The sequence below is a fragment of the Salvia splendens genome, chromosome 5, assembly GCF_004379255.2.
Source record: "Salvia splendens isolate huo1 chromosome 5, SspV2, whole genome shotgun sequence".
Taxonomy (NCBI): Eukaryota; Viridiplantae; Streptophyta; class Magnoliopsida; order Lamiales; family Lamiaceae; genus Salvia; species Salvia splendens.
In genome coordinates, this window is record NC_056036.1 from 20,131,615 (window position 1) to 20,152,072 (window position 20,458).

The 20,458-nt window shown below is 39.1% G+C and overlaps 1 protein-coding gene across 2 annotated transcripts; it reads left to right on the forward strand.

Moving 5' to 3' along the window:
* Positions 1-11,407: 11,407 nt before the first annotated feature.
* On the forward strand, positions 11,408-16,717 carry LOC121804994 (mitogen-activated protein kinase 19-like). Of its 2 annotated transcripts, none has more exons than XM_042204738.1 (10): positions 11,408-11,686; positions 12,215-12,623; positions 12,835-12,962; positions 13,105-13,164; positions 13,868-14,017; positions 14,102-14,260; positions 14,393-14,604; positions 14,684-14,785; positions 15,323-15,486; positions 15,929-16,132. In XM_042204738.1, the coding sequence occupies exons 1-10, from the start codon at positions 11,660-11,662 to the stop codon at positions 15,979-15,981; spliced, it is 1,464 nt and encodes a 487-aa protein (XP_042060672.1). In that variant the 5' UTR covers positions 11,408-11,659; the 3' UTR covers positions 15,982-16,132. The 2 variants fall into 2 exon arrangements, with proteins under 2 accessions (XP_042060672.1, XP_042060671.1); XM_042204737.1 differs by having other exon boundaries at positions 11,413-11,686; positions 15,942-16,717.
* The last annotated feature ends 3,741 nt before the right edge of the window (positions 16,718-20,458 follow it).

A 20,458-nucleotide genomic window follows, 5' to 3' on the forward strand; every position in this document is an offset into this window, starting at 1 on the left:
GCTGTGGAAATCCAGGGAAGTGCCTTGAACTCTACTCCTTTCCTTGTTAATGGTCATCGGGTGAAGGTTTTTAGGGATAATTCTGAGTCGTGTGTGGTGGAGGAAGTGCCACTACGTGCACTCTCTATTATCACCTGATTGGTCTAGTGAGGAGTGCTCTCGATGAATTCCTGGGTCAGGTAAATAGGAATGCATTTTTAATCTATATACTTAACCAGGGGATCTCGGGAATACTAAATTGAAAGTGTAAATATTTAGTTGTTTTATAAAAGTAAAGAAAAATCCAAACAAAGAAAAATTTTATCTTCCAAAAATATTTTCGGAATGCTAGATTTCTTTAGGGAAATTGTTTTGTCACCTTTGAATCCTTGACCTAGGAGTCTGGCGTTTCATTTTTGTTGTTTTTGCCTAAGTGTGGTATTGCGGGAAAGTAGCGTTTACATGGGGCAGAGAGATTTTAGTTTGGGAGGGAAGTGGTAAAGTTTCGAAATTCAAATTTTCACTTTACGGGAAGGCGTACGGTTTCTTACATCATGCCTGCAACATCATGCAAACCGTTCCCATCCCTACCTAAATTACTTCTTTTCCTTATTTATTCTTTATTTTCCAAACTAAACTCTCCCTCACTCTAAAAAAAATCCCCAAATTCTCTCTCGCAATACCCACATTTCTCTAACCCTAATCGGAATTTTTCTCCCAAGAATTTTGTGTAATTTTTCAGATTCAGATCATGGAGAACGCACCAAATGCAGGGAACCCCACCACATCTGTCGATTCAAGTGAGACAACGTTCACCCTGTTCACGACGATGATGGAGAAAGCAGCACCTACCGCACCACCACCACCGCAAATTCCAGAAGTTTCGAAGGCCCAACCCGCTATTGTACATACAGTAGCCAAACCGTTCGCCAGCGCACCGAAGAAAGACGCCGCGTTAGGCGAAGAACAGGGACAGGAGGCGGATCTGGCTGCGGGGTTGGAGCAAATGGCGGTTGGTGATCAAAGGTTAGCACATGTCATTGAGGGGGAAACCCCTGTTATTTCTGCGAGTATGTGTGAGGGGGAAACCCCTGTTTCTGTTGACGGTGTGATTGAGGGGGAAACCCCTATTTCTGTTGAAGTTATTGAGGGGGAGACCTGTGTTAGTGTTTTGGAGGGGGAAACCCCTGTTATTTCTGAGAAAATTGTTCAGGGGAAACCCCAGAAAGGCTCGCGGGCAGTGAAGCCCTAATTTCTTATCAGAAAGTTGCGGGGGGGGGGGGGGACCTCTGTCTACATTGAGGGGGCGACCCCTATTTTGTCTGAAGGGGGGAGGCCCCCATTACTGATGAAGTTTCGGAGCCCATGGAGAGCGGGCTTAACTTGATAGTTGATCTGGAGGAGAATCCGGCGAACGCAGATTCACCAGTGGACAAGAGAGTGGCCAGGCGTGGGGCCCGGTGAAACTTGAGTGACGAGATTAAAGATCTGACTCTACCCACGGAGGGGGAATGTCTAGCCCCGGGAATGGAGGGCGAACGAGCGGAGATAGTCCCTGGGTCTAGCAGGGATGAGGACGAAATAGAAGAGCGCCGCCTGGCGGCAGAGCTGAAAAGGAAGGGCAAACATGCTGCTACTTCCCGGGTCAAGAGGTCCAAGCAGACTACATAGGGCAAATCTGTTGAAGCAACACTCACATCCCCTACTCAAGTTCCATTCGCCAAGGAACGAGTTGGCCCTACCCCAGGAAGCGAGTCTGAAGAGGAAGCGTTGGATGAACCAGATGAGGTGCTGAATTTTGAGCCAGCTGAAGTCTGGACAACGAAGGGACTACTAGAAGCGATGGGGAAGTTCGAGGATCCCAAGAGAACGGCAACGTACAAAGAGAGATGTGGTTATGGAAAGCTAGCAAAGTCCGGGAAATGATATGTTCGGGATGAGTTGGAGGAGATAGACTCCGACGAGGAGTTTCGTCAGTTCATCGGCGCAATAGGGTTTGATTGGCTGTTAAAGCATAGTGACGCGGAGGTGCCAACTGCGTTGGCCTGGGAATTTTTCTCCACCTTCCGACTGAAGACCACCACTGATTTGGATGCGGACTCAATCACTTTCCGATTGTTTACAGAGGAGCATGAAATGAGTATCCGAGAATGGTCCCTCCGGTTGGGTCTGTTTACCCGCGCAGAAGACGACGACGGTATTTGGAATGAGCGCGTGGTGGGACCACCGCAGTACACTCCGAAAGTCTGCTTGGGAGTTTGTCACACATCCGAAAGTGGGACAGTTTAAGACCAGCTACTCGAAGGCCTTCCATATCGACAACCGAATCCTGCGTTTTGCTCAAACTTTCATAAGCTATAATTTGATGGGAACGACCAATTCTGCTTTGACTACAGCCGACCTATAGTTCACATGGTGCATGGCCAAGGGCGTGAAAGTGCATCTGGGTTATTGGTTAGCCCAGGCCTGCCATCAGATGGCCGCAAATCCTTCCAGCCACATGTACACATGCCACCTTCTCGGTGCTTACCTCAGTGAAACTCAATCATGAAGATAGCAAAATCTGCGCCGGAGGTAGTGATGTGCGTGCCGCCCGAGATCTTCAGTGTGGACTACTTCTTCAACAAGGGCTTGCTCTACATGCATGGGAAGGATGTTTGCTTCTATGAGGTCGGCAGAATGGAACCCCAAGATAAGCCAGAACAGGATGTTGTCGAAACGGTGGCCAGTGTAGGGTATGACGAGATGAGAAAGGAAGTGGGATTGATGCGGAAGGAGCTTGGTGATGTCAGGGACGAGATTAAGGCCCTTAGGGGCAGTTTTACTGAGCTGGCGGGGAGGTCATCCGCACAGAATGATCGAATGGCGGAGGCCGTATCCTTGATGATGATGATGACGAAGTGGTTGAAGGAGAAATTTCCGTCCCCAAAGAAATCGGCCGCTGGACCCAGCAATGTGTCCAAGCCGCCAGGGCAGGGAAGTTCTTCTCTCCAGCAGCCCCCACCAGTTTCCAAGCCCCTGATAGCCCCGTCTACATCGAAGCCTGTGACAGTGAAGAAACCAGTATCAAAACCAAGTGAGAAGAAGGAGGAGAAGCCGGAATCACCGGCCAGGAAGAAAGCAAAAGTGACCCGACCCTACGTACCACCCCAGTTTGGCTCCCGAGGGGGCCAACCCCCGAATTGAAACCCCCTTGACCAAGTAACTTTACTTTCAGTTTTCTTTTATCTTCTTTCAGTTTTATTATTATGTTTGTTTGCTTGCTGTTTGTGTTTTGTGTTTGTTTTTTCAGCATGCCGCGTGTTGTATATATTTGTCTGTGTCTATATGTGTCTTCTCCCACTTAGCCCAATTTTTGGTCTAAGTGTGAAAAGTTTGAGTTTCTTTTGGGGCATGTTTTGGTTTATGTCTGTTGTGCTTTCTCCCACTTAGCCCGTTGCTCGGTCTAAGTGTAAGAAGTTTGTTTTGTTTGTACGTGTTTGTTGTTATGTGTTTCGTGGTAGTCTATTTTGTACTTCCATGTTTCCCCCCTTCACTAGGATAGCTTGGGGACAAGCTTGAGTGAAGTGGGAGGGGGAGGGAGTCGTACAGTTGTGTTTTAATGTGATTAGGTGTCTTTAGGTTTAGTTTCTTTACGTGTGTCGCATGAGCTAGTGAATATAATAAGGCAAGATTCCCTTAGTTAGAGCTATTGAAGATAGGATGCATGTCGACTTTGAGGCCTGTTTCCTTAATAAACTGACATCGGTTTGAATGAAGTAAGGACGATAGAAGATGTCTTAGATAACCTAGCTGTGAAGCCCCACTATAAATGTGAGTTATAAGCCTATACACTTAGAGCTAACTTGTAAGAAAGGGGCCGCCACTTGATGCTTAGGGAGTAGAGTCTGGTTCTGGAGGTATAAGCTGGACGAAGTCCAGGAAATGGAGGTATAAGCTGGACGAAGTCCAGGGGAGGAGTAAAATATATAAAAAAGGGAGGTATAATCTGGACGAAGTCCAGGGGAGGAGTAAAATATAAAAGAAATGGTGGTATAAGTTGGACGAAGTCCAGGGGAAATATAAAAATCAAAACAAAGAGAGGGAATAGAAGAAAAATCCTAAGGGCAGGAAGCAATAGTACCCTGACCTAGAAAGAAAAAAAAGGGGGAATTTAGGAAGGAGAAACTCTCATAACCCGACGCATCAGTGGTATAACGTTGACTTAAGAGTGATTCGATCCTAACATCCCTGGTGAGGAATGAGTGATCGAGTGAATCCAACAAGTGGGAAGTCAATAGGCTATCTTGACGAACTGACAGACCGATTAGGTGGAAGAAGAAAATGGGAGGATTTGGAGACTGTAGACGAATCGGATAGACCTTAAGCTTGCGGGGATGGCTGCCTATAAATGGAAACTAGTTCATGCCTTTGTGTGTTGTTTTCTTTAAGTGCTATTTTCTCTTTGTTAGTCTGTTAGTGTGTCTAGGTCCAGGAGTTTGTGTTTTGTTTGTGGAGTCGGTCATAGGATAATCATGCATTGAAATTCGCCTTATTTTTTTTTCTTGTCTTTATACTTGAGGACAAGTAAGTGTGAGCAATTTGATAAGACTAATTTCATGCATTGATTAAAGGGTTGAATTCGTACATATACGGGGTCTAACACATCTTTTTAAGCTAGGTGTGTAGAAAGTTCGCCAGGTCCAGGAAGAGGATATGACAATTACATGACCCAAGGAATCTGGCGAATAAGTGAGCATTGTGGAGAAATGACTAGACGGAGGAGATCACGAAGCTGAAGGGCAGAATGGAGATTTCTGCGAAGGCTTCTAGAAGATCAAACCTGCACCTATATAAGGGAGAGGGCATGCAATTCAGGGAAGACTTCTTTTTTTTGGGCACTTTGCTCTTGGCTCTCTCAGCTCACTCACTTCCACACACTTGGGGGAATGTTCGGGAATTTGTAGGGGTTCGGGTCATTTCATTTGCTGTTTGATGTTGGGTAACACCGTCCTTGTGTAGGGCGAAGATACAATTATTTGCTTTCGTTTTATTTATCGTCGTGAATTTCACCGAGCTTCGTTGTTCGAAGCTCTTCCCTGTTTTCTATTGAATTCTCGTTATCTATGCATTGAATTCCCTGCTGTTGATTTCGATTATGAATGCAAATTGTTTTGAGTTTGACGTAGTTGCTGCACAGAATGTTTGTTTTTCGCGTTTGCTTGGTTGAGTTGGAGAAGAATCGTTGAGGATTGTTGTTGATCGGGGTAGATCTGTTGAATTGGAGTTTATGAAGTTAATTTTGGTGGTTGTTGAGTTTGGATTGCTTGGATCCGGAGTGGATTGAGCATCCGACGTGTGGATCTGAAACAGAGTAGTTGAAGTTAGATGCCGAGTTTTCGTGTTTACGTTTCATTCCGTCTAGTATATGTAGTTCTGTTCTATTTCCGGTTAATTGCAAGTTTCCGACGTCCGAACTTTCACATTTTGTTTGAATCTGGATTTGTGCTCTGTTTTCTTCATGTTCGCGTTTGATTCAGGTAATGAGATGCACGTCATTGTTAGTTAAATTCTGAGTTTGTTAGTTGGAGCGTTTTTCCGTACTTACTGTTTCTGGAAAAGGGTCCCCACTATTTACTCGCTTTCTGTCTAGCTATATTAGGTGGTCGTTGGCTCGGTCAAGGAAGTTAGTTTGATATCTCGTAGTTACAATGATGTTCGATGTCTGCATGATGTTTTCAGTCTCCCAGATCTAGTGTTAGATTTTGTTCCTAAGTCTAGTAATAGTTACACCTCAACCCAAATTTGTGTGGCAGCAGCCATTCACTTTTCCAGAGTCTTCTAAATGCTTTCTTACGCGTCCATCTTCGTGGGATCGACCCCTGCTTCCCTATACTAATCCATAATATAGCTGGTGGAGGGTTTTTGAAAGCACGGGGGGTTTGTGTGTCCGACGACCGAGACTTCCAGGAGCCTCTGAGTTCCTAGACCTTGTGATCTAGCGGATTCTCTAGATCTGAGGGCTCGACCTAACATAAAAGTATACACAAATCTTCGGTTAAATATGCTGCTTCATGTGTGAAACGTGTGAAGTGTGTGTGTGTGTGTGTGTGTGTGTGTGTAAAATGTGTGTAGTGTGTGAAGTGTGTGAAATGCGTGTAATGGGTAGTAAAGCTATCTAATTTGGAATTCCAATTTTCTTCTTTTGATATGGAATTCAAATCATGGAATTGAAAATTTTGGAATTATAATTCAATTCCAATTCTATACATTTTTGTGATACCAAACAATGGAATTAGAATTGGAGGCTCCAATTCCAATTCCAATTCCAATTCCAATTCCATGTTCCCAAAGACACCCGTATAGTTTTTGGGATAAAACTAATTTGTGAAATCGATAAAACTAATTTGTGAAATCGTCAGATATTGATAATTCATCACTATTACATTGTAACTTCTAAAATGATCCAATTCTTCAATGATCTTAGTCAAAGCACTCTAAACAATCCTGCACTTACCCATCCTATCTTATTTTAAGTTTTGGGTTTGGTGAGAAAAAAAAAGAGTATAGTCTTCCAAGTCGGATACGAACAGTGCAACTACTAGAGCCACAATTTAATATTTCGAATAAAATTTGGAATCTTTGGGAAGAATAATTCAGTTTGAGTCTAATCAAGTGTGCCATTGATTGTACGTTGCATTAGTATTTACAAGTGGAACTTGTGATTTTGGTGCATTGCATAGTGGACAGGATATGTGGATTCCTACTCAATAATAAGATATTACTATATTTAATTTGGGCCACAGTCACACATATCATAAAATATTATTGCACCTTTTTATTATAATCCACATGTATCTCTACGTGTATTTGCAACCACACATTGTATAATAGCAAGTGCAGATACACATTGAATAATCAAATAGCAATCAGTCTTAAAAATGTAATACTCCTACCAACCGGTTTTACCGCAGTTGGCGGCGCGGAGCTGTGGTGACCTTAAGGTCATGGGTTCAAACCCCACCACCCGCTAGGAGACTTTCGGCCTTAATCCGCAAGCCCGGTCGAGCAGGATTAATCCGATTCAGCCGAAGGCGGATTCGGAACACCTGTGGTCAAACAAAAAAAAAGTAATACTCCTCGTGTCCTATGTGTTTCTTTGTTAGTTTGTCCACTAAAATTATGAGCTTTTTAATTTTAAGTTTTTTTCTTTAATAAAGTGAGATTTATTCTCTACTAATAATATTTTAATTATTTTTTATTTTTATTTTATTATATCAATTATGCATTAAAATTGTGTCATTTAAAAAGTTCATAAGAGTATTTTACAAGAACAAGAGAATAGCCTCTATTATATATGAATCATTTTTATTTCATAATAATTGAGGGTCAAAGGCAGAGATGTCAATCGGGCCAACCCACTCGGATTGTCAGGTTATTTGGTACTCCTTTCTTTTAGATGAATTGTTATAAAAAACTTTCTTCTACCGTTAATGTTTCATCTCTATCATTTATGGATCTCAATTTCTTTGATCTCAAGAGTCATCTAAGAAATCTAAAAATTGTTTTGATTTAGAAAACTCAAAAGTTATTTAAAAAAAATAATGTTGATTTAGAAAGCTATCCTAGTCAAAAGTTTGGCTGTGTCAAATTTAATCTATTTTAGAATTCTTATTATAAATTTAATACTATGTTTAAGTTAATTAATACCAATGCGCGTATTATCATTTTATTCCACCCATTCAATATACATAAATGTGTCATTATCTATCCATTTTAATATACATAAACGTGTCTATGTATAAAAAATCCTTACTAACTACGATCGAACAATTAATGCAGAGAATTAATGATGGATAACTTTGGACGAAGGGCTCTTAAACATGGGATACCATTTTCATTTAATGCGATAGCGATATATTATGAGGGTTGTGATCAATTAATATTTTATAGTCTAATTGAGAATTGAGATGCATTATCAGTCACTCTTTTTATTAAATGAGTGGTCCAGAATTTGACACATGAAAAATATTTTTAGATTAATTAATTATGAAAAGGCAGAATGATAATTTCATGGTTTATTTTATTCAATAAATACTTTTTTTAATTTTTATTTTTTTGTCAACTACATATACAATTCATGTCAACTACACACATATAATGTCAACTATATATACAATTCATGTCAACTACACATATAATGTCAACTATGTGCATAATCCATGTCAACTACGTATACAATTCATGTCAACTACACATGTATGATGTCAACTACATATACAATTCATGTCAACTACACATGTATGATGTCAACTACATATACAATTCATGTTAACTATACACATATAATGTCAACTATAAGTTGTTGACATTTGATGTGCAGGCTATACACATATAGCCCCACGAGTTGACATAATCTACTTGCAGTTGACATTTTAAAAATGTTGTGGATGAGTGGTTGAAAATGCATCCCAATTTTCAATTAAGCTAAAAATCTCAACCTAACATGATCCTATATTATGATATATAGGAAGATTGAGATGAATAAGTACTAGAAAGAACTCTTTTAGTTTTAATGTGATATAGCCATATAGGTAATGTTTTTTTAAAAAAATTATGTAATGGTTTGAGAGTTTTTTATATTTTATATCGTTATGAAACTAATCTTGAGTTCAAATGTGTGAAGTAGGTAGGATTTCATGTTAAATCTTTCAATAGGATGATTTAGCATCTTATTATAATGGATTAAAACTAATATAATGTTATGGTGAGATATCATATGATGAGATATCATATGAGATCGTAATAAAAAAAAATATGTTTGACCAAAATCGTAATATAAAAAATATGTTTGACCAAAATGATAATTTCTATGCATATATATTTGCTTATTTATAAAATGGATGGTGATCAATTGTTAACTAATTAGTAATCCAAAATTGAGACTAATTTCTAATCGAGAAGATTTAGTGGTTGAAATAATGTCAAGTGGATTATAGTAAAAATTTAAATAATAATTAAATAAATTCAAGGGTATTAATGTTAATTCATAAATATAGTAGTTAAAACTAACTTCTTTCTCTCTCTTAAAAATCATCTCAAAACTTTAAATTCACGTAACTTTCTCAATTTAAATTATTTTTTCGCCAAAAGTATATCAAATTAAAGATATTTTATAAGGATTCTAACGAGATCTCAATTGCATATGTTCTGATGACGTTCGAATGATGAAATTTGATCATTTTTATTTCAGCTTCCGTACATGTTGATAAACAGATTTTTATCAATAATGCATCAAACAATCTCAATATAATGTGGGGGTGTTCGGTTGCCAAGATTAACTCTCATGATTAAATATGTATCATGTTTGGTTCATAAGATTGAACCATACAACTTAATTCTAGATGGATAGTCTCATGATAATTGGTCATAGCCTCCCCCCTCCAACTAAAATAATCCCACAACTTAATCCTAGATGGATAGTCTCATGATATTAGTTATGGCAACCGAACGCCACCTGTATGTACAATATCAATATAATGCATTTACAATATCAATAAAACCGTGTGTTGATATTTTCTGATACTTGTGTTGAGATTCTCATGTCACTGTTTTGATATTTGTAATACACTTTGTTGATATAAAAAAATCACAAAAATTATATGTTAACTAAGTGACGATTTTACCCTTTTATTGATATTTTATCCATTATTTATTGAAATTCGTGAGATTTAATCTCATCCATTCATTTTAAAATCTAAGAGTGTAAATTTTGTTTTAATTTTGGATTATGATGGTATAAATAATAATGAGGACCCTTTATAAAAATACCCTCATGTTATATGTTGTCACCACATCAACACACTTTCTCACAAATATGATCTCTTTCACACCTTTTTCTTGGTAGATAAAAATAACATTTTACTAAAATTCAAATATTTAATTAACTAAAATTATTCAAATGTTAAAAAGTGACAAAATAATTAAGTTATATAGATGATAAAAATACCAAGGATAAAATGGAACAAATTTAAATTAGAATCAAGACTGTTTTTAATTTTTATTGGAAGACTAAAATTGTAATCATTTCATTATATATTCTAGATTATGTAGTAAGCTTTTCTCTTTTAAGTCGAATGAGAATCTTACCAATCGAAACTACTCAAGAGTATATTAGGTGGTCTAATTTAATGCTATTATCAATACCGTCAAGTATAATAGGTGGTCTAATTTATATTGATCAAGTATTAGTTAGGTGGTCTAATTTATTTGATTCATAAAGTGCAAAAATTGTACTTATAAAATAATTATCCAAGAATGAGATATGAAAGTACCCCCTTCGATTCAAATATCCCAATCAAAGGACTTCATAAATTCCACACCACGATTAATTCATATGAATTAAACATGTAACACAACATGCCATAAACTTTGACATAAGTCTAAGTTTTATTATATCTATAATAAAATAGGTGGGTGAATCGATGCTTTCGAGATTAAGATACAATCACCGACCCTTTGCGAGTATTTTGAAAAAGTAAAATGTAAGTAATGTTATTATTGTTGAATATAACTTATTTTGTAAATTTCCTATGAAATTAAACATATATGCTCACTCACAAAATTTCTCACTACAATATTGTAAAATTCATGATGAAAAATGCCACGTACATGCATTAAATAACTTCAATCCATTTTCATATAATCATTTTTATAACCTCTTTTCGTGATTTCTAATTTACGGAATCTATAATAAAATAATATTACTACTACATTTTATTCTTATTAATGTGCTTGTCGTGTTGACTTTACGTTGAAGGCTCTTTTTTTATTCTTGCTTCCCCATTAAATAAAGTATCAAACGCCATATTATTAATTTATTGAATATTGTTGTCGATAAATCAATTTGCATAATTTTACATAATATGTTTAAATAAATTTACTCATTCTTCAACATATGTCTATCTTTTACATCTAATCAAACCTTTTATAGGCCATAATTTAAGATTTACTCCCTCCTTAAGAGTCTATTTATGGGCGGCATGAGTTTTAAGAAATGTTAAGAAAAGTGAGTAAAAAAAATAGTGGAATAGAGGTCCTAGTTGTAATATATATTAGTTTTAAATGAAATGTGAGTGGTATGAGTTAGTGGAATGTTAGACCCTATTACTATTTATGGTAAAAGTGAACTGTGACTCCTATTTGTGGAAGGATTAAATTGGAAAAATGGAACTCCTATTCGCGGACGAGTGAGTATAAGATTTGGGGCAAAAACGCAAGATTCGAAAAAGCTATAATGTGTAATTAATGAAATAGGACTATTAACCAATCGCAGGTGTACACGTAAGCCTGCAGGCACCCAAAGAAGTGGATAAAATAATACTCCAAAAACAAATTTTCAAAAAAAGAAATTTCCAAAACCACATAAAAAGAAAACGAAAAACAAAAACCTCTGTATAAATTCCACTAACGTTCACCGAATTCGGCTCCTCTTCACCGTCGGATTTTTCAAACCCCTATCTCTCTCTCTCTCTCTCTCTCTCTCTAAATCATAAAATTTCTCTGGAATTTGTGCGAGTAGAGGCGTCTGGAATTGCAATTTTGTTGAATATTTCGGTGTAATTAGTTTGAATTTTGAACGGCGAAGGTTTTCGTTTTTCACTGATCGGATCGGAAAAAGAGGTTCTAGATTTAAGCAAGGATGCAGCGGCAGGACCAGCGAAAGAAGGTCTTCTTCAGCTTTTGTTTCATTCTTAGATAATTATTGCATTTTCTTTTTTTTTTGGTGTTGTGTAAAGTGAATTTTATGGTGGGGAGTATGAGATGTTCTTTGTTGAGAATTTGAAGGCTTAATGAGAGAGCTGGAAAATTTCACATAAATTGGACTTGGTTTGTTGTTTGTTGTTGATTTAAACTTGTGCTTTTTGTTTGTTAGCGACAAGGCAAGAACATGAGAAATTTACTTTAGAAAGTTCCGATCGATTTTTATTTGGGATTCTTGTGTGAAAGAATAGGATTTCTTGTCTTTCCTTTAAATTCTCTTTTTGAAGACTCTTGATGGTGCCTAATTGAAATTTTCCTCAATATCTTTTATTTGAGATTTCTTTAACCTTTTTCGAATTTTATGATTGATTGAAGTCATAGATTATGCGATTCTTGTTATATCTAACTTTCTTTTGCTACACCATATGTATAATATAATGTTAGGCATACTTCAAAGTTCGGCATGATAATAGCATGGTTAATTGTTTTGCAGATCCCAAAAGATACTGATTTTTTCACAGAGTATGGAGAAGCCAACAGATACAAAATTCTGGAAATTATTGGAAAGGGTAGTTATGGAGTTGTCTGTGCTGCCATTGACACGCAGACGAAAGAAAAAGTAGCAATAAAAAAAATAAAAGACATTTTTGAGCATACATCTGATGCTCTTCGGATTTTGCGGGAAATTAAGTTGCTTCGCCTTTTACGCCACCCTGATATTGTTGAAATCAAGCGGATCATGATTCCACCCTCTAGGCGAGACTTCAAAGACATCTATGTTGTTTTTGAGCTTATGGAGTCCGATCTTCATCAAGTCATAAAAGCTAATGATGATTTGACTCAAGAGCACCACCGCTTTTTTCTTTATCAAATGCTACGGGCACTGAAATATATGCATACTGGTAAATAAAAAGTATACTGGGTTGCCATGACTCACTTGATAAAAATCTTAAATGTTGGTGCTACATAGATGGGCTGCTACATTTAAGATTTTTTCAGGGTTGTCTTATTGCATTTTCTGTTCTCAGCTTGCCACACTTTCTTTGAAGTCTTCGGTTTACCAGCGTTCTATCACTTGATCATTTTTCTTAATTTGCTTTTACCTGCTTTCAGCTAATGTTTATCATCGGGATCTCAAACCAAAGAATATTTTGGCGAATGCTAACTGCAAACTAAAAATATGTGACTTCGGACTAGCAAGAGTGGCATTCAGTGATGCTCCGACAGCAGTTTTTTGGACGGTACAGACTAGAATTTGCAATCCATAAATCATTGAATATCTATTTTCACCTTGTTTTGGGAGATACCTGTTTGTATCACCACTTTCAAGGGTAATCTGTTGGACAGCTATTCATGTTTTAGACAATTTGTCTTATCCTGCAGGATTATGTTGCTACGAGATGGTATAGAGCTCCTGAGCTGTGTGGTTCTTTCTCCGCCAAGGTTCTTAATTTTAACCATTTATGCTCTTCCGTGTTTCAGATCTACACACACTCACACACACATGTGGTGCCAAATCATGATTCTTTAATGCTGTAAATCAAACTTATTTTGTTTTCTTTTGTGCAACTGACTTGGTTGTAAATTTAGTGTGGGATGATTCTTCATTGTTTGCCCCCACGTAAAGCCCTCCTTTATTTACCATTTTATCATTTACCGCATCCGCATTTACGATTGGTTTGTAGGCTCCTCGTATTTCAATATTAAGCTCGCATAGAGTGATTCCCCTACTCTTATCATATTGCACCTGAAAATTATTATTGGCTACTTAGTACTGGGAAATGCTTGTAGCTCCTGATTGTTTGTAATTGTTTCTTGGGTTCTCTGCTTATCTCTTGATGAGATTATATTGCGGGGAAAAACTTTTGTTTATATGGACTTCATTTTCATGCTTATTATTTGATCTACCTTGGGGGCTTGTTCTCATTACGGGTAGTAGCATTTATTTAGTGCAGAGTGCTGAGTCAACAAATGAGTAGTAATTGTAGATTAAAACAATTCTTGTTCAGGAAGGAGTATTGTACTTTCCTGGATGTTGATATCTCTGTTCTTCAGAGGTAATTTGTGTCAGGTTGCGTCTTTTCTGGAGGGCTTTACTGCTTTACTATTTTAAGTGCCAGTCATTCACCATACATCATTTTTGCAGTATACACCTGCGATTGATATTTGGAGCATAGGATGCATCTTTGCAGAAGTCTTGGCAGGGAAGCCATTGTTTCCTGGGAAAAGTGTAGTGCATCAACTGGACCTGATCACTGATCTTCTGGGAACACCATCAGTTGATACAATATCTGGGGTATGGTTCAAAGACCTATATACAAAGTATTAAGGTAATACATCTGAAGATGTGGTTGTTAACTACTGTGTATCCTGGACGCAGGTACGGAATGAGAAGGCACGGAAATATTTGATGGATATGAGAAAAAAGCGTTCAGTGCCTTTCACTGAGAAATTTCCAAATGCAGCAGATCCATCCGCTCTCAAATTATTGCAAAGGCTGTTGGCATTTGACCCAAAGGATCGTCCCAGTGCTGAAGAGGTATTTGTTGTGTGCTCTCACAAATATCTTATATACCTTCATCTTAATGACCCAGTGTTCTTTTCAGTTGATTCAAATGCTGTACAAACTATTATGTTTTCTTGTATTGATCATGATTATTGTGATCAATAGGCATTGGCAGATCCATACTTCAAGGGGCTGTCTAAAATTGAGAGGGAGCCTTCTTGTCAGCCAATCTCGAAGATGGAATTTGAATTTGAGCGAAGAAGATTGACAAAGGAGGATATTAGAGAATTAATATTCCGAGAAATATTGGAGTACCACCCCCAATTATTAAAAGACTACATGGCGCGTAATGGTGGCACAAGTTTTCTCTATCCTAGGTTTGGTTCTGCTACATCAGATTGATTCATTTCACAGCTGTGTCAACATCAGATTTAATATGTTCTCTGTGTTATACAGTGCGGTTGGTCAATTCAAGAAGCAATTTGACTATCTGGAGGAAAATTCTGGAAAAAGTGGGCCTGTAATTTTCCCTGAGAGGAAGCATGTGTCTCTTCCACGGTATAATTCTATTGTATGAGATTTTTAATTCCTATTTTTGACTTAGATAAATTCCACACTACCTCCAAACATATGCACACGGAAGACAACCTAGTGTCTATACCTATAACATGTACTACTTATTAACAAGTCAGTTAAGCGATGGGGTAATGCTTTCCCAACAATGATTGTGTTGTTTTTTGTTGGGTTTTCCTTAAACAGTTCCCTTTTTCACTTATTCTCCTTTTCAATGCACTTCTTAAGTGAAACTTATTACATTTATTGTTAATTCGTCCTCCCAAAATGCAATTATATATTAAATTCAAACACTCATATGCTTTTTGAGATTATCTAGTTTGTATCAGCATGTTAAGCACTCTAGTGGTACTTGTTCCTGCGATTTCAGACTTTCTGAATATGTTTCCTCTTCCTGTCAAGCTACCTTATAATTTACTTTTGTTGGATTGATGTTTTTTGAAGAATCTATGTACAATTATAGTATGAGATAATATGAGTGCCAGTGCATAAATTAACAGTGGCTTTCCTGCTTCTATGCAGGTCTACTGTAAACTCTAGCACAATTCCTCCCAAAACACATTCAAATGTTTCTGTATTCGACAATCAAAAAGTTAAATCAGAAGCTTCAATAGGATTTAGAGGGCCAAATGCGGCCTCTGATAGTGCACCTAGGGTTTCACGCCCACCTCCAAGGATATCAAATGGTACACGAATTTATATATTTAATTAGATTTCTACTCTCATTAGTAAATAGTATGTGAAACAAAATTCTCCGAGCGACTTGAAAGTGATGAATCTGATTGTACTTGATAGAATTGCTTTGCTCTGAGCCAAATAGACAAGTAATTGTACGTGAAAAATTAATTAGTGATCAGCACACACTGATTTCTGTGATGGAGATATGAAAGGGGACTGAAGAGTGTGAGAACACCAGAGTTTCGATAAATTTATTGCAGTGCCACTAATGAAACAGAAGCCTAATAGTCTGCATTAAAGCATGAAAGCACCAAATGCTTAACAATTCTGTGATATATAGTTTTAAGGTCGTAGAAAGTCACGTTGATAGATATAATGGTTGCCTCTGTTTGTCATGTGAATATCTGTGTAGTGTATCTCTTTGTCTCTTCTAATTCTCAATAACCTCAGTTTACCGTTGCAGCCAAGCCCGGAAGAGTAGTTGGACCAGTTTTACCATATGAGAATGCCAGACATGTGAACGATTCCTATGGTGGAGGGATGTGCGTTCAGAATGCTACTCTGCCCCGGCAATCGAACTCTCCGCATTGTTTCTTCAAAACTAGTACAGTACAGAACCAAGAGAGCTGTAAAGAGGAAGAAGCGTCTCAAGTAAAACAACAATCTCAGCGGCAAAACACGCCAGTCATATCGAGGAATGGCTCGAATGTTGAGATTGTCTCTAAGGGGCAGCCTCTACAGTATACACCAGCTAAAGTGAACCCAGCTACGAATGCTGAACGGAACAGCAACCCGTACCACCAGCCACAGTCGAGAGAAGGCACATTGGATAGTCAACATTCCCTTGATGCGAAATTGATGCAAGCCCAGTCTCGGTTTGTTGCTGCTGGAGCTGCTGCTGTTGCGGTTGCTACTCATATGGAGGTTGGAGCTATAAAGTTCGGACTAATTTAACCGGGTACAGTGACATCTGATGTTTTACTCAGGTGAATTATGCTTGGACTCAGACCGAGTGGAGACAGACAGACGCCTGGAGCTAAAGATTGCGCATTATGATGTTTGCAGATCATGGAAGATTTTCTAGTTGGCTTGGAAGTCCAAACGGGAGCTATTTTAGTTTTTAAGATGCATTGGAGGTCTCTTCTAGTTCAGTTCCCATGTATCAATGTAGCTGTTGCATTGCTTCTGTCAATTATTTGAACAATGATAATCAAGCAAAATTTCTTGAATTTAATTCCATCCTTGCTTGCATGCTATGTTACTAATTATACTCATACCGTCCTAAATATCTCCTCTTTTTTTACTTTACTAATTATACATTAATTCTCATACCGTTTATATTACTATTTTATTTTGATTATCATAGTATAATTTTAAAACAAATCAAATTTTAATAATCAAGTTGATACCACCATTTATAAAATTCATTCGAAAATTTATAGTAACTTGATAATACACTTTGCTTTTAGGTGGAATTGATAATAATCTTTTGAATGCTAGATTGTAGCTCAAGCGCAAATTATCACGGTCAATAATCTTTGCATTTTAAATTAGTAGGAGTATGAAGCTATACACAGAAAATGGTATAATCATATACTACTATTATTATTATTATTATACATGTGTTTAAATTAACACGCGATTTATTAATAGAGATACCAAACGAATCATGAAATAATTACTCGTAAAATAGATCTGTGAATTGAATATCTTAATGGCTGTTTTCAGTTGAATATTGAATGACTACTAACATTTGAGATGACCCCAACACTTCAAATTTGAAAGAAATTCAAACATCTAAATAACAAATTGAAATTCCAAATTTCAGCATCTCATCTTCCCCCCATATTCTTCGCCATATATCATCACCTCTCACTCTCACTCTCACTCCTTCCACTTCATCGCTTTTTTCACCAAACCCTAATCCCTCTTTCCTTTTACTCTTCGCAAATGGAGGAGGCCAGATATCTCGGCTTGCCTCCTCTCAAACGATTCCGATTACAACAACAAACCGATGACTCTGATGGAGTACGTACTAAACAAGCCAGCACAAAGCCCAAGAAAGAGTATCAGTTCGGCATGACCAAAGAGTTCGGCCTCAGCCTACAGCTCGGTAAAAGCCAACCAATCAAGCTCTGCCCTCAGGTCGGCATCAAGCTCTACTCTCAGATCGGCAAAAGCTGCTCGGCAATAGTTCAACAGTTCGGTTTCAGCATCGGCAAAAGCTGCTCGGCAATACCGAACTGGGAGACACGATCTATCTAGTGGTGGACCCATGCAGCCTCCACGACATCCACGACATCCACGACATAATTACTGATGATGTAAGCCACCGCCTAGTTAGTGGCCATGCAGGATCTCATGACCTCCGTGACCTCCACGACTTAAGGTGGTGATGCAAGCCACGATCTCAGTTCAATATATAAATAAGACTTAGATCTGGTAGAAAATAGCTAAGCTCTCTAGAGATAAAACACCATATAGCAAGTTTGTATTTGTAAGCTGTAGAAAACAGATCAAGCAATACAAACCTACCCCCATTTCTCCCCGTGGACGTAGATTTACCTCAGTAAATCGAACCACGTAAAATCTCTGGGTTGATCTTCATTTATTTCCTGCACTTACAAACATCAAAAATTCGCGGCTTCATCACTGGCGCCGTCTGTGGGAAACAGAGAACCAAATTTGTGATAAAGCGAGTTTTTTGATCCTCTTCTACCAAAAAAATGCATACCAGATCACATAACACCCGTGCCTCCGTCCGTGATAACCATGAGGAAGCTAATCCAGCAGCCCATAGGCCTGGAAAGCAGCCTCGTGAAAAATCTACTTCCAGTTCTCACGGAGAAGGAGCAAGCCGCTCAAAAGGTCCACACACCGAGTCTTCCCAGCAGCCTGATTTGAACGAGGCTGTCAAGCTGTTCTTGGCCGAGAAGCAGGAGGAGTTCTTAACCTTCCTGCAGAAGAGCCAACAGTCGGAGAAGACAACGGCGGATTCTCCCTCCTCATCCAGACATGAAAGTCACTACCGCAGTAGTGACGTGTCTTCCAGGAGAAAGAATCCTCAACCCCGACATGTTCCTCCTCGGTACCGGAACCACAGGAGAACTCCATCTCCTCCGTACCGAAGAGATGTCGGGTTCGCCATGTACGGAGCATTAAAGACTCCGTTCTCGGACGACATCACCCGAACTCCTTTGCCGCGAAACTACCGGACACCGTCAATGACTTATGACGGGCTAGAGGATCCTCATGACTTCTTGGGACGCTATCAATATAATATGGCGAACCAGGGTCTCAATGAGGTCCACATGTGCAAGCTGTTCCCCGAGCTGCTCATCGGGAACGCCAGAAGGTGGTTCGACAGCCTTCCTCAAGGCAGCATCAGATCCTACCGAGATCTCATGGATGCTTTTCACAGGAGGTTCTTTCAGAAAGCAGAAGCTCGAATCACTTCGGCTCAGCTGCTTTCTATACGTCAAGGTCGTGACGAAAAGATCAGCGACTTCCTGACGAGATTCCATAAGGAATGCCTACAAGTAGATAATCTCAATGATCTACTTGTCATCTCGGCATTCCAAAATGGAATCCTGCCCGGAGCTCTCTACAGAAAGCTCGTGGAGTGCGGTCCGCAAACAGCTCAAGAAATGTGGGACATTGCGGACCAGTTTTCTCGTGCGGATGAGGCAGACCGTCGAAAACGGTCGTTAGACAGCTCATCCCAAGGAGACAAAAGGAAGCCCGATCAAAGCGACCAGGTGCTTCCTCGCCGAACTCCTTTTGAAAGAATTCAAAGGGCACCGGTACAAGGCAGATTGGGGCCACGTCTCAATCCTGAGAAGCCGCCCGCTCAGTTCGTACCATTAAACAAGTCAAGAGCGGAAATTTTCGAACTACATTCCGATATGTTCGAAAAACCAAAGCGGATAACGAAATCAGCCGCACGGCGACTTCAGGATCAATATTGCTCCTTCCATCAAACCCACGGTCACGATACCGAGGAGTGCCGAGATTTGGCTGCAGGTATTGATGTTCTTGTGAAAACAGGAACGTTAAAAAAATACCAAAGCAAGCAGCCGAAAAAGAACAAAAGGCAGAGAAGTGCGAACTGCAATCCTCAGGATCCGAAAAGGCATGAGGATCCCGAAGACGACGACGAGCCGCAATACGATGGAGTAATCCTGACTATTGATGCTCTCCCAGCCGGGAAGACTAAGTCGTCCCTAAAAGCAGAACGCAGAGGTTCCAATCAAGAGGAACCAACACATAAAAGGCTGAAGAAAGACGAAGTGATTACATTTTCAGATGCCGATCCCGTCCCAGCCATCTCTCCTCACCAAGACGCTATTGTCATTCAAGCCGGAGTGGCAAACAAACTGATCCACAGAGTATTTGTGGATACAGGAGCGTCCGTCAGCGTTCTTTTTAAAGAATGTTTCGATAAAATGGAATTGGATCCAGCTCGGCTCAGTCCGGCTCCAATTCCTCTGAAAAGTTTCGCCCAGGAAGACACCCGCCCTGAAGGTATTATCAGCCTTCCGATCACGGTGGGAAAAGCGCCTACAAGCTCCAGTACGATGATCGAGTTCTTTGTGGTGAAAGCTCGGTCCCCGTACAACATCATCCTGGGGAGAGACTGGCTCAACACAGTTCGGGCCGTTTGCTCTACTTATCACCTCACCATCAAGATCCCCACTAAAGGTGGGATAGCGGTCATCCGAGGTGATCAAAAGAGAGCAAAAGAATGTCTGCAGATTGCGCTTAAAAGTGCCGAGCAATCAGTTCGGCACCATCAAGCATAGCAATCACAGCAACTGGAATCGGAGGCAAGCGAGATGACCGAAGTCACTTCAGAGCCGAACTCAATGACCGTTCAGTTATACGAAGATGATCCATCCAGAACGGTCAACGTCGGCTTCGCAGGAACACCTCTACTCCGGGAAAAGACCATTCAGCTCCTCAAGGAATACAAAGATGTCT

Coding starts and splice junctions, on each gene's coding strand:
- LOC121804994 (XM_042204737.1), top strand. CDS start 11,660: ATGCAGCGGCAGGACCAGCGAAAGAAG. Junction 11,687..12,214: donor GGCAGGACCAGCGAAAGAAG/GTCTTCTTCAGC, acceptor ATTGTTTTGCAG/ATCCCAAAAGATACTGATTT. Junction 13,165..13,867: donor GTGGTTCTTTCTCCGCCAAG/GTTCTTAATTTT, acceptor TCATTTTTGCAG/TATACACCTGCGATTGATAT.